This window comes from Mytilus edulis, chromosome 1 (genome assembly GCF_963676685.1).
Source record: "Mytilus edulis chromosome 1, xbMytEdul2.2, whole genome shotgun sequence".
In the NCBI taxonomy this organism is placed as follows: Eukaryota; Metazoa; Mollusca; class Bivalvia; order Mytilida; family Mytilidae; genus Mytilus; species Mytilus edulis.
In genome coordinates, this window is record NC_092344.1 from 42082805 (window position 1) to 42096058 (window position 13254).

Genomic DNA, 13254 nt, shown 5'->3' on the forward strand with positions numbered 1-13254 from the left:
GAACAAAACGACCTGTAATATTTAATAATGAGTATTGGTAGCTGCTTAACATCCAGCGGCAAATATATAATTGCATATTTATGACATTCAAATGTTATTTTAATGAAACTTAAAGAAGGAGAAAACTTAACGTATGAACCCGTGATTAATGAGAAAAATTTAACAAAATGTATGGCGCGTAGAGTGACAGAATCGGGTTTGGTGTTGAAATCCATACACAAAAGGCATAACTACGGCGTGTTGTACAGCTGTGCAATATTTTTCATGACGAGAACAGTTATTTTCAATTATTGATAATGAATTCGAAGTAAAATCTTGAATTGAAAAACATCAGAATCAAAATAGTTAAGTTTGTGTCTTTTTTTTCTTTTCTTGTTTAGCATTTTGCAGCCTCCAAATTTTACGGAGAATTGTCATTGTAAGGCCAAATTTAACAGACTATCAATGAAATAACAAAACCTACTGCATGTGTGAGACCCTCATTGGTGGACAAGGTCGCATAACACCCCTATTCGTAAATAAAATAATAAATAAAGAGAGTGTCTCATCCTGTTCTAGACTTGAAATTGGTACATAAAAAAAAAAAATAGCCGATTTTAATTCGGATATTTTAAAAACATATAATATTGTATGTGTATGTAGAAAAACTGTCAATAAAAGTCTGTTAAAAAGATTTAAAAAAAATATATTTGTGTTGTTTTTGGTTTGAATTTAAGCAAAATATTACCAATAGATGCAGAATTGTCACACGTTAGTTTGTTTGTAATTAGTTGTATTCTTTTTGTATATGACACTGGATGTAATAGACCAAAACAAGAAAACGCCCGTTCACATGCTGTTAAAGGGGCTTGTAATTAAATGGTGTCTTTTGGTATCATGTTCATCATATTTGTATTTTGTTCATCGTTTTGTACTCAGGTCGTAAGTTTCCCGTTTGAGCTGTTTTGCATTTGTCACGTAGGGGCCTTTCATAGCTTACTATGCAGTATGGGTTTTACTCATTATTGAAGGCCGTCCGATGTACAGTACTTGCAACCTTAGGCATTACTATTTCAGCGATCAGTCAGCGGTCATCGATCAGTCACCGATCAGTCAAGTTCGCGTCAAACTCACGTCAGCAATCCGTCAGACTTATAGTAAAAGTAATTGACTGATCGGACTGATCGGACGGATATTACCGATCGACCTTGATGACGGATTGAACTTTAATACGTCACATGATAAACTAATACAAATTACGGAATCTTAGTTTCGTTTAATCTAATTAAAATGGCGACTCTTGAAAATCGAACGTTCAATGATACATTTTGTTTATTAATTATTTAGCAAAGTTTTATGAATTGAAATGAAAAGAAATGTATAGATAAAACCTTAATTAAAATATCATCATTAAAGAATGGTCTTTTTCGTTTTATTTAGGTTATATATTTTCAAAACCGGCGAGTTCTAAAACGGTGTCTACATCGCGATTTTTATTTTATTATTTTCCAAACATTCTCGGGAAAAACAAAATGAAAGAATCAGCTATTGAAAAATGTAGTCTATTTTTTTCAATATTTTAAATTTTTGTATCCTTAATTATCATCATAAAATTAAAAAAAAAAAACTTATCATAATCACGGACTTTCTATATTCTCGTCACAATCGAAGCATATAAAATAACAAATTACAAAAATAACTGCTGTATTTTTAACAAGAAATAGAAATAATTTTAAACAATGCAAACAACATTACATTATATTTTTCTGATAGTCTTTTTTTAATAAAAAAAGATAACTACTCCTTAACAATGAAAAGTACAAAAATCAAATGGTGGTAAACATAAATATATTCCTTAAAAAGAAAGAAATAAGCAGATTTATTCTTGAATAATTCACATTTTCTACAAAAAACATATGAAAATCATTTATAACAACTGATTGCAATTGAAATTACAATATTTTCCAATATTTGAAGAAATATTTGCATTTTTGCCAAAACGTACAAAAAAATAATATCTCTTTCCTTAAAGTAAACATAATTTATGAAGAAAACCAATCTTGATGGAAATAATGTAATGCAATCATTTATTTTAAGTCTCATTACATCTCAATTCTAATTAGCAGACTTGTCTCAAGATGGTAAAATAATTGATTTCAAATAAAATAGTATCGATCATCTTTAATGAAAAGAAGAATAATTTTGGTTATTTTAACAAATGCGAATAAAATTTTAGTATGATTTCTCTGACATTCCTTTAATTTTATGATCAAAAAAACTATTTGAAACTATAAAAAGTACAAAATCCAATAGCAGCAATAATTTTCAGTAAAATGAAGAAATATTTGCATTTTAGGTAACGCGTACAAAAATTTAATATCTTTTTCCTTATAGTAAGCATGTTTTATGAAGAACAGCCAATCCTTATGTACAAAAAGTACTGAAATCATATGACGGTTAATAATGTGTATCAAAATAAATCAATAACTGCATTCTTATTCTACAAAAACAAAAGTTTAAGTATTTTAATTCTCATTATATCTCAATTCTGATTAGAAGACTTGTCTCAAGATGGTAAAAATAGCTGATTTCTAATAAAATAGTATCATTTTTGATAAAAAGAAGAATAATTTTGATTGTTTATACAATGCGAACAAAATTTTAGTATGATTTTTCTGATATTATTTTACTTTTATGAAAAAAACTATTTTAAACTATAAAAAGTACAAAAATCCAATGGCGGTCAATAATTTTCAGTAAAATGAAGAAATATTTGCATTTTAGGCAATGCGTACAAAAATTTAATATCTTTTTCTATAAAGTAAGCATATTTTATAAAGAACAGCCAATCATGATGTACAAAAAGTACTGAAATCATATGACGGTGAATAATTTGTATCAAAATAAATCAATAACTGCATTCTTATTCCACAAAAATAAAAGTTTAAGTATTTTTATTCTCAGGGCTATTCCAGAAAAAAATGTATGGGGGGGTTGGAAGGCACATTATATCAATAATACATGGGTGATGGGTATCAGAGCAACTTTTCAGACTATAATGCACTATAATTGTCAAATACAATTGTCTGGGTGGAGGGTGCTGACAAAAACTGCCTTCCAACACCCCCATACATTTTTTTCTGGAATAGCCCTCACTATATCTCAATTCTGATTAGAAGACTTGTCTCTAGATGGTAAAAATAACTGATTTCAAATAAAATAGTATCATTTTTAATAAAAAGAAGAATAATTTTGGTTATTTTTAACAATGCGAATAAAATTTCAATATGATTTCTCTACCATTCTTTTAATTTTATGAATTTTTTTTATTCTAAGCTATAAAAAGTACAAAAATCCAATGGCGGTCAATAATTTTCAGTAAAATGAAGAAATATTTGCATTTTAGGCAATGCGTACAAAAATTTATTATCTTTTTCTTAAAGTAAGATTATTTTATGAAGAACAGCCAATCATTATGAACAACAAGTACTGAAATCATATGACAGTTAATAATATGCATCAAAATAAATCAATAACTACATTCTTATTCCACAAAAATAAAAGTTTAAGTATTTTAATTCTCATTATATCTGAATTCTGATTAGAAGACTTGTCTCAAGATGGTAAAAATAATAAAAAAAAGAATAATTTTGATTATTTTAAACAATGCGAACAAAATTTTAGTATGATTTCTCTGACATTTCTTTAAATTTATGAACAAAAAAACTATTTTAAACTATAAAAAGTACAAAATCCAATGGCGGGCAATAATTTTCAGTAAAATGAGGAAATATTTCATTTTAGGTAACGTGTACAAAAATTTAATATCTTTTTCCTTAAAGTAAGCATGTTTTATGAAGAACAGCCAATCCTGATGTACAAAAAGTACTGAAATCATATGACGGTTAATAATTTGCATCAAAATAAATCAATAACTGCATTCTTATTCCACAAAAATAAAAGTTTTTAAAAGTATTTTAATTTTCATTATATCTCAATTCTAATTAGAAGACTTGTCTCAAGATGGTAAAAATAACTGATTGCAAAAATATAGTACAATATTTGATAAAAAGAATATTAATTTTGGTTATTCTAAACAATGGGAACAAACTTTTAATATCATTTCTTTGACATTCTTTAAATTTCATGAAAAAACAACCTATTCGAAACTACGAAAAGTTCAAAAATCCAATGGCGGTCAACAATAACCATTTTCGTAGAAATAAGTTCATGTTAACAGAGTCATATAATGCAATTATGTATTATATGTCTCTAATGTTTATAATATTTAATACGAAAATATTAATCAACACAAACAATTTAATGCTCTAAGCATCTCATTCTGTTAAACTATTTTTACTTTTGTATTGCAACTAATTTTATTACAAATTATAACGTGTAAATTATGGTGTCTTCGTAGAGGTCCGCGTTCATCGATTGTAAACACTGTGGAGTTCGGTTTACATAAGAATTTTAAATATATACGTATCCGTCCGATCCGTGCATAAATTTAATTTACTGATCGATCGGTGATAGTTGTCAGGGTAACTCTCACATAGGTTATTTGACTTATCTGACGGATCCTATGGGTCACCGATCACCTATCACTCATTGATCAGTCAAACATCCGTCACCGATCATTCACCGATCAGTCAAGTTCACGTCAAACAGTAACGCCTAAGGTTGCAAGTACTGTACTATAGTCGTTTAACCATTTGGTTTCTGATTGAGATTTGCCTCATTGGTAATCATACCACGTCTACTTATTTGTATAAGCATGTCCTTATTGTACTTCAATGTATTGAGAGATAAAAATTGAAGTATCGGCAAATGTACACTAATTGCAGACAGACAGATAAGAAAGTGTACACACGTTAAAACTCGTCGTATAGTTAGATGATCGGTGTAAAGAATTGCGCTAATATTAACGTACCTTTTTGCGGTACGGCCACTATCTTTGTGACGTCGCGTAATTGTATACTTTATGTTGTATTGAATAGAAACGTATAATGGCAGACGTAGTTATATCTTTATCGCCTTAGACTTAGTTAACTTACGATCAAATACACAACGCAACGCAATAATCTACATTGGTGCCGTGACTTCAAACGGAGAGAATGGACATCAGCCGATTAAAATCCTTGAGAGCGGGAAACAAAGCAGCAGTAACAAAAGTTTTTAAAAAACTGGAGGAAGCCATCGGAGATTCACAAATAGACACGGAGGAAGTATCAACATTGCTCGAAGCAATTGAGAAGAAAAAGAAGACGTTAGCCTCAATAGACGAACAGATATTAAATGCAGTCGAATCAGAAGATATTACAAATGAAATTCTTGAAACAGATGAGTATTATTTAGATTTAGAGGGTAAAATTCGAAAATTTAAGAAGTTCTTAAAGCCCGTAACAAACGCAACATCTTCGATACTAGATTCAAACGCACCAGAGTTTGTTCCGTACACAAACCCCTTTACTCACACAAGTCAGCCATTATCTCAATCAAGTTCTACCTCAAGTAATAACCATCGCCTACCAAAGCTATCTCTTCCCAATTTTAATGGAGACATTCTACAATGGCAATATTTCTGGGATTCATACGAGACCACGATTCATCACAATCACACATTAACTGACATTCAGAAATTTTCGTACTTGAACTCATTGCTTCAATTTGAAGCTGCAAACGTAATTTCAGGATTGACCATGACAAATCCAAACTACCACAAAGCAATTGAATTATTGAGAAACCGCTATGGCAAACCACATAAAATCATTAATGCATATATGAGAGCACTACTTGATATACCCGCACCACATGATACATTAGAAAGTTTGAGAACATTTCATGACAAATCAGAAGCTTACATACGGGGTCTAGAGTCTCTCGGACAATGTCAGGAAATGTACGGATCGTTATTGATACCAGTAATTCTCGGGAAGATACCGCATGAAGTACGAAAAAATATAACACGAGAAAACGGGAGCGACAGTTGGAATATTCAATCGCTTCGAAACGCGATAGGTAAAGAGATTTCTATTCAAGAGTCCGGATACGGAGATTATACACAGACGTTTTCAACCGCAACACCTAGCGCAAATTTCATAACAGGCGTTAAACGAGTAACTACAGATAAGACCCTTCCGATAAACACAACAGACAAATCATTCAACTCGAATCGGAAGAAACAATGCACATATTGTGACGGAAACCACTGGCCAAACGAATGTAAAAATGTAATAGATCACGATAAAAGAGTAGCAATTATAAAAGAAAAGAGGTTATGCTTTAATTGTTTAGGTAAGCATAAAATAGCCGATTGCAAATCCAAGAATACGTGTAAGTATTGCCACCGGAAGCATCACTCTTCATTATGTAAACAGAACTTGTACTCAAATAAACATCATATTGAAACTGAACAATCGCAAAACAAAGTAGACACAGAAACTTCTATGTTGTATACCGCTAGCGAAGAAAGGTCCACTGTTTTACTGAAAACCGCATTCAGTCCAGTCGTTCACAAGAATACATGTATAGATGCAAGAATACTCTTTGACGAGGGAGCTCAGCGCTCATTTATAACAGAAAAGTTCATTCACTGTCATCATGTGTACTGCGTATTTCCAACGGATAGAGCTTCACAATCGGACGGTTGGTGATTCCTGTGTCGGTCTTGATAACAGCTGATCGAATGAGTCCATCCTTTCCACGAACTAAATCTTCTACAACTGCTAATTTCCACATTATACGATTTGTGTCATTGTGTACTTGTACAATGTCACCTATTTGTATTGTTTGTTCGTTTCTTCTTTATATGATGTGTTTCTTATGAATGACCGGCCACTCATTTTGAAGGGTATTCCGTTGAATACTGAGAATGCTGAATGGAATTATTTCTTTAAGTCGATTTTCTACGAACGGTTTTAAGATTTTTGACGATTTAATCCAACTCAAAACAATTTGGTTATCGCTCCACATATACACATGTTCTGTTGGTATGACTTTAAGAAGATGCTTTGCTAATCTGGCGCCGATAAGCGCGCCCATAAGTTCTAAACGTGGTAATGAAATCGGTTTCACGGGTACTACTCTGTTTTTAGCCATGACGACGACCGATGAATTTAAATCGTCAAAAATCTTAAAACCGTTCGTAGAAAATCGACTTAAAGAAATACGAAAATTAACAGAGAATGCTGAATGGAATTATTGTCCAACAGATGACAATCCAGCTGATTACTTAACTCGCGGAATTTACGCTAAACAACTTTATAACAACAGCTTATGGATGAACGGTCCACAATGGATTTTAAATCGTAAAAATTGGCCGACATGGACGAGGAAAATTGAAGATTGCAGCACGATGGTAACTGTTAGTGATGAAAATACAGATGATGAAAGTACAAATGCTTCAACACAGACAATTTCATGTATAGATATACAACGATACAGATCTTTAGAAAAAGCAATTAGAGTAACAGCATACGTCTTGCGCTTTATACAGAATTTACAGAACTCAAGAGATAAACGGACAATCGGATTTATCAGTGTTGAGGAGCGATGTAAAGCATTAGAAGTTCTAATAGTAGCAGCACAACAGCAAACATTTAAGGATGAAATTGAAAGCTTGAATTCATCTTCACAGAAAAAAGTGCAACTTGTTCGACAACTTAAACTTTATACAGACAAAAGCGGATTACTACGTTGTACCGGGAGAATACAAAACGCACCTGTTAAGGAGAGTACTAAATATCCGTTGTTATTGCCAACACACCACAGTCTTACGTCCTTAATCGTAATGGATGCTCACACAAAGACTTTACATGCCGGACTTAACAGTACAATCGCATATATTCAACAGAATTACTGGATACCGAGAATAAGGCAGTGCGTAAAATCACAAATTCGTAAATGCGTTCAATGCATTAAAATATCAGGAATGCCTTACAGCGCACCCGATCCGCCACCGCTTCCTAAAGATCGAGTCAACTACGATTATCCTTTTTCAGTAACCGGCGTTGATTTCACAGGAGCTTTGTATACAAAAGGAAAACACAACGAATTAAGCAAAACATATATTTGTTTATTCACTTGCGCCGCTACACGAGCTATACACTTGGAGATAGTCACAGATTTAACCGAGGAGTCTTTCATGCTTGCTTTTAAAAGATTTGTCGCTAGGAGATCTACACCAAGGATTATGTTGTCCGATAATGCAACAACCTTCAAGGCAGCCGCCGAAAAGATTACAAGATCAAGCAAAGACAACCGAATACAAGAAAAACTTGCCGATCAAGGAACGGAGTGGAAATTCATACCCAACCGAGCACCGTGGTTTGGAGGCTTTTGGGAACGCCTAATTGGACTCACGAAAAAGTCAATTAAAGCAATACTAGGAAAGTCATGTGTCTCTACGGAAATGTTGAATACAATTGTAATCGAAATCGAGGGAACTCTAAACAATCGTCCGATAACTCACATTTCTACTGATATTAAAGATCCCGAACCGCTGACGCCAGCGCACCTTTTATATGGTCGTCGACTTGACAACCAATCGGAACACAGTATTGACAGTGTTACTTCCGAAGATTTGCACGTGAAACTGAATAAAAATTTACAGAGAAATAATGAACTAATCAACCATTTTCGCTCAAGATGGAAACACGAATATCTGACGTCACTCCGTGAATTTCACCGTACATCTGGAAGAAACGAACAAACAATACAAATAGGTGACATTGTACAAGTACACAATGACACAAATCGTATAATGTGGAAATTAGCAGTTGTAGAAGATTTAGTTCGTGGAAAGGATGGACTCATTCGATCAGCTGTTATCAAGACCGACACAGGAATCACCAACCGTCCGATTGTGAAGCTCTATCCGTTGGAAATACGCAGTACACATGATGACAGTGAATGAACTTTTCTGCCCTGGAGAACTTTTCTGCCCTGGAGAACTTTTCTGCCTTGGAGAAATTAGTGGATGTATAGACTGTTAAATTAACTCCAGTTATTATATAGACTTGTAAAAGTGTTAAATTATTCAGACGTGAACAGTTAAAATACTATTGAGAGACTTTAAATATGATTTTATTTCTTTTTATGTCACAATTTACGAATTTTTCATATTGTATTTCAAATTTAAGTTAAATATCATTTTCTGCGGCCCCAGAATGTAAAGAATTGCGCTAATATTAACGTACCTTTTTGCGGTACGGCCACTATCTTTGTGACGTCGCGTAATTGTATACTTTATGTTGTATTGAATAGAAACGTATAATGGCAGACGTAGTTATATCTTTATCGCCTTAGACTTAGTTAACTTACGATCAAATACACAACGCAACGCAATAATCTACAATCGGACAGACGAACAAAGTGTTTTCAATATAGCTCTACTTCTAGACAAACAAATACGCCAATATTCATATGATACGCCGTAAAAAAGGTTATGTAACTTATCTTTTGATAAAGACATCGTTCAATAATATTCTCTTATACCGGCTACTGTACTGAAAAAGTATATTACAACTTCATTTTCGGTCGATTGAGGTAATAATGGCATGATTTAAATTGCACAAAACAGCTCTTATTATAAAACAAGAAGTACTGCTTATAATTTAAATTTGAAAGATGACTATCTTTCAAATGTAAAAAAAAGAAAATCAAAGTACGTCGGAACCTTTTAAAGTTGACGATACGGTATCGGTTTTGTCATTGTTGAAGGTTGTACTGTTGTCAATTTATGGTATCGCCTCATTTAATGTATAGTTGGTTCACACTTTGTCATGTCAATAATGTTATCTATCCCCTTACAGTACGTAAAGCAATTTAGAACTAATGTCGGACGGAGATGCACCTTTATACTTCTATCAGATTTTCTTTTTTGCCGTATATCTGATAAAGCAATCTGCTAGAATCATTTTTATAGTCTTTTTTTATATTATGAAAAGGTTCCTGTCCAAATTTCGTTTCGTAAATGTTTAGCAAAAATATTTTTCCATTTTATGATTAAACATCTTATAAATTTTTGTATGAACGCTTTGAAAAACACCTGCATATGCTTGACAGCGAACTCGTGTACGGCGGGAACGATTACACGACGTTGTTGCGATTAACACTTAATTTAACGTAATTTAGCGCCATACTGACAGACGTCGTAAAAAATTAAGGTATATGGCTTTTATTGAAAAAACAAGCACATGGACCCCAATTTTTTTCTTTTGCAATCAATCAAGTACAGTTTCAAGAACACTCCGTCAAAATTTCAGGAAAAAATCAACGATCAAATTTTTTCTGCATTTCCGAAAAGACACAAAAATATGGTCAATTTCTTTATTTCGGATATAGCAATCAAAATCCGGAACATGATGATTTGATTTAACCTTATACTTGTTTCAGCATGTTGATGCCATGGATCAAAGGAATATTTTACAAAACAAGAATGTGTCCAAAGTACACGGATGCCCCACTCCCACTATCATTTTCCATGTTCAATGGACCGTGAAATTGGATAAAAAATATAATTAGGCATTAAAATTAGAAAGATAATATCATAGGGAACATTTGTACTAAGTTTCAAGTTGATTGGACTTCAACTTCATCAAAAACTACCTTGACCAAAAACTTTAACCTGAAACATGCACTTTCATTTTCTATGTTCAGTGGACCGTGAAATTGGGGTCAAAAGTTTAATTTGGCTTTAATATTAGAAAGATCATATCATAAGGAACATGTGTACTAAGTTTCAAGTTGATTGGACTTCAACTTCATCAAAAACTACCTTGACCAAAAACTTTAACCTGAAGCGGGACAGACGGACGAACAAACGGACGAACGAACGAACAGACGGACGCACAGACCAGAAAACATAATGCCCCTCTACTATTGTAGGTGGGGCATATCATAGGGAACATGTGTACTAAGTTTCAAGTTGATTGGACTTCAACTTCATCAAAAACTACCTTGACCAAAAACTTTAACCTGAAACATGCACTTTCATTTTCTATGTTCAGTGGACCGTGAAATTGGGGTCAAAAGTTTAATTTGGCTTTAAAATTAGAAAGATCATATCATAAGGAACATGTGTACTAAGTTTCAAGTTGATTGGACTTCAACTTCATCAAAAACTACCTTGACCAAAAACTTTAACCTGAAGCGGGACAGACGGACGGACGAACGAACGGACGAACGAACGAAAGAACGCACAGACCAGAAAACATAATGCCCCTCTACTATCGTAGGTGGGGCATAAAAACCGGTTAAGTTATGACTTTTCGTTCAAAAGTATTGTTAGTTTCTTTAAAAGTCATTATTAATGAAATTTCAGGAATTTTCTTCCAAATGTGCAAATTTCAAACAAAATTATCTCAAAAAGTAAGTCATGAAGGTACTTTTTTCTTTGCATATTTGAAAAGTACACATTGAAATTGACCTTCTATCAAAATTTTAAGAAAAAATCAACGAGGGATCTCTACTGTATCGTATGCCCTTAACAAACTTCAGTCTTATATCTGATCTTGAAAACCCTTGTCTTGCTCTTGAGATATCTCTATTAAAATGCTGCTTCATTTGTCTTGATATATAGATAAAGAAAAAGTTAAGGCTATCTTAATACTACTACTTCTAATTCTTCTGAGCAAGACTGTTGTGCTTTCTTAATATATGACAATTGTCAGAAAAAGTTGTTCCTGAAACATCAGCCACACCAATAATATCAACACAGACGATTAAAAAGATATTATCCTTTAAAAAGTTTGACAAATCCACTTAACCTCAATCTTAATAATCATAATAATGCCTTAAAATAGTTCACATTATAAAAAAAAAATAACAGTTCCTTTTTCCTGATCAAATTTGGTTACTGTGATGGATAGATAATATTTTTTCATAAATACCAACCTTTTGACTTGGAAATGGATTGTCCATTTTTAATGTTTTAGTCATAAAGTCACTTAGACAGCTTTTAGGATCAGTTCCAACAGACTTTAAAAATTTGACTGCAATGTCAAGCTTATCAAGACTTTCACACAATTCTGTGTAACTTCTGACTTGAAGCTCACCACATATTTGACTGTGTACAGAGTTATTTATCCTGGTCTGAAAAAAGAAATCATCAAATATCATCAAATATCTCTATCAATATTACATTTTTTTAATACAGCATTATACTCATTTTTTAGCTGTAGATAAAATAAGATTAAATGAGGTAAAAATTTAATAGATTTTATTTAATTAGGTTAACTAATGGAGAAAAAAAACAACTAATAAGTGCTTATAAATCTGAAGATATCAGTCTGAAATTTTTCTTAAATTTCTAGTTATCCGCCACCCTCCGCCGAAATATAATCTAAAGTATAACTTTTTAGCAACAAAAAAAAAAAAAGACTGACAACAGGTTACAAAATGCAACACAACACAGACAACTAAAAGATAGGGCAACATGAACATCATTAAAAACCTGGAGTTAACAATGATGCCCCAGAATGGTAAGTATGTTCTGCTCAATATTTAGCCCTCATCCAGTTTAAACCTAAATGACAAACCACATTTAATGAGTTGTACACAAGTTATATAGGAAAAGAATCTTCAGTATGCATATAAAAGTAAAAAAAATAATTGTTTATTTGCTGCTTATTTAGTGGCAAATATTTCATGCACAATCAATAATTACTTGAAACCAGCAATTAAATTATTTTTTTTATTTGAAATATGAAACAATTGTGTGAGTAATAGATTTTGAGTTGGTATTATCAAGGATTTGTATAATCATAAGGTTAATCTTTTAAATAAACAAATACATTTTTAGAATACGTGAAACATAGCAGTTATAGATTTATACCAACCTTCAGATATGTTATGCTTGTTACCTATTATCCCTGATAATCATCAAAGAAAATGTTCATTTAAAAAAATATCTGTTAATGGGCTGTTAATCATAGACAAAGTAAATGGGATCTTCTCTCATATATTTTATCTATGCTTTCCTTAAAGCATCACTTTCTGCATTGACATGAACTGACTGCCTAGGTAATTTTGTCCAAGAAAAATTATTTATATACCACCTGTCCCACAAATTTGATTCTGCAAGAGGTATTATATTCCCTTATGCACAACCTTATTACTTTTACTACAGGATAATGTTTCATTGATATTTGTCTAGCCCTTTAAAAAAGATGTGCTTACAAGGAACATGGACAAAAAGGACAAATAGTGTGGTTGCTATTAACCACAAAAAAATTTTTTTTTTGAGGGATGTACAATTATAAAAGGTGTATG

General features: G+C 32.3%; 1 protein-coding gene across 1 annotated transcript in view; it reads right to left on the reverse strand.

The window, feature by feature from the left end:
- LOC139482742 (E3 ubiquitin-protein ligase rnf213-alpha-like) overlaps window positions 1-13254 on the reverse strand; it is a 305645-nt gene that overhangs the window by 4145 nt on the left and 288246 nt on the right. The window contains exon 86 of the mRNA XM_071266815.1: window positions 11878-12075. Within this exon, the coding sequence (XP_071122916.1) occupies window positions 11878-12075 (198 nt within the window). The remainder of the gene's footprint in view (window positions 1-11877; window positions 12076-13254) is intronic.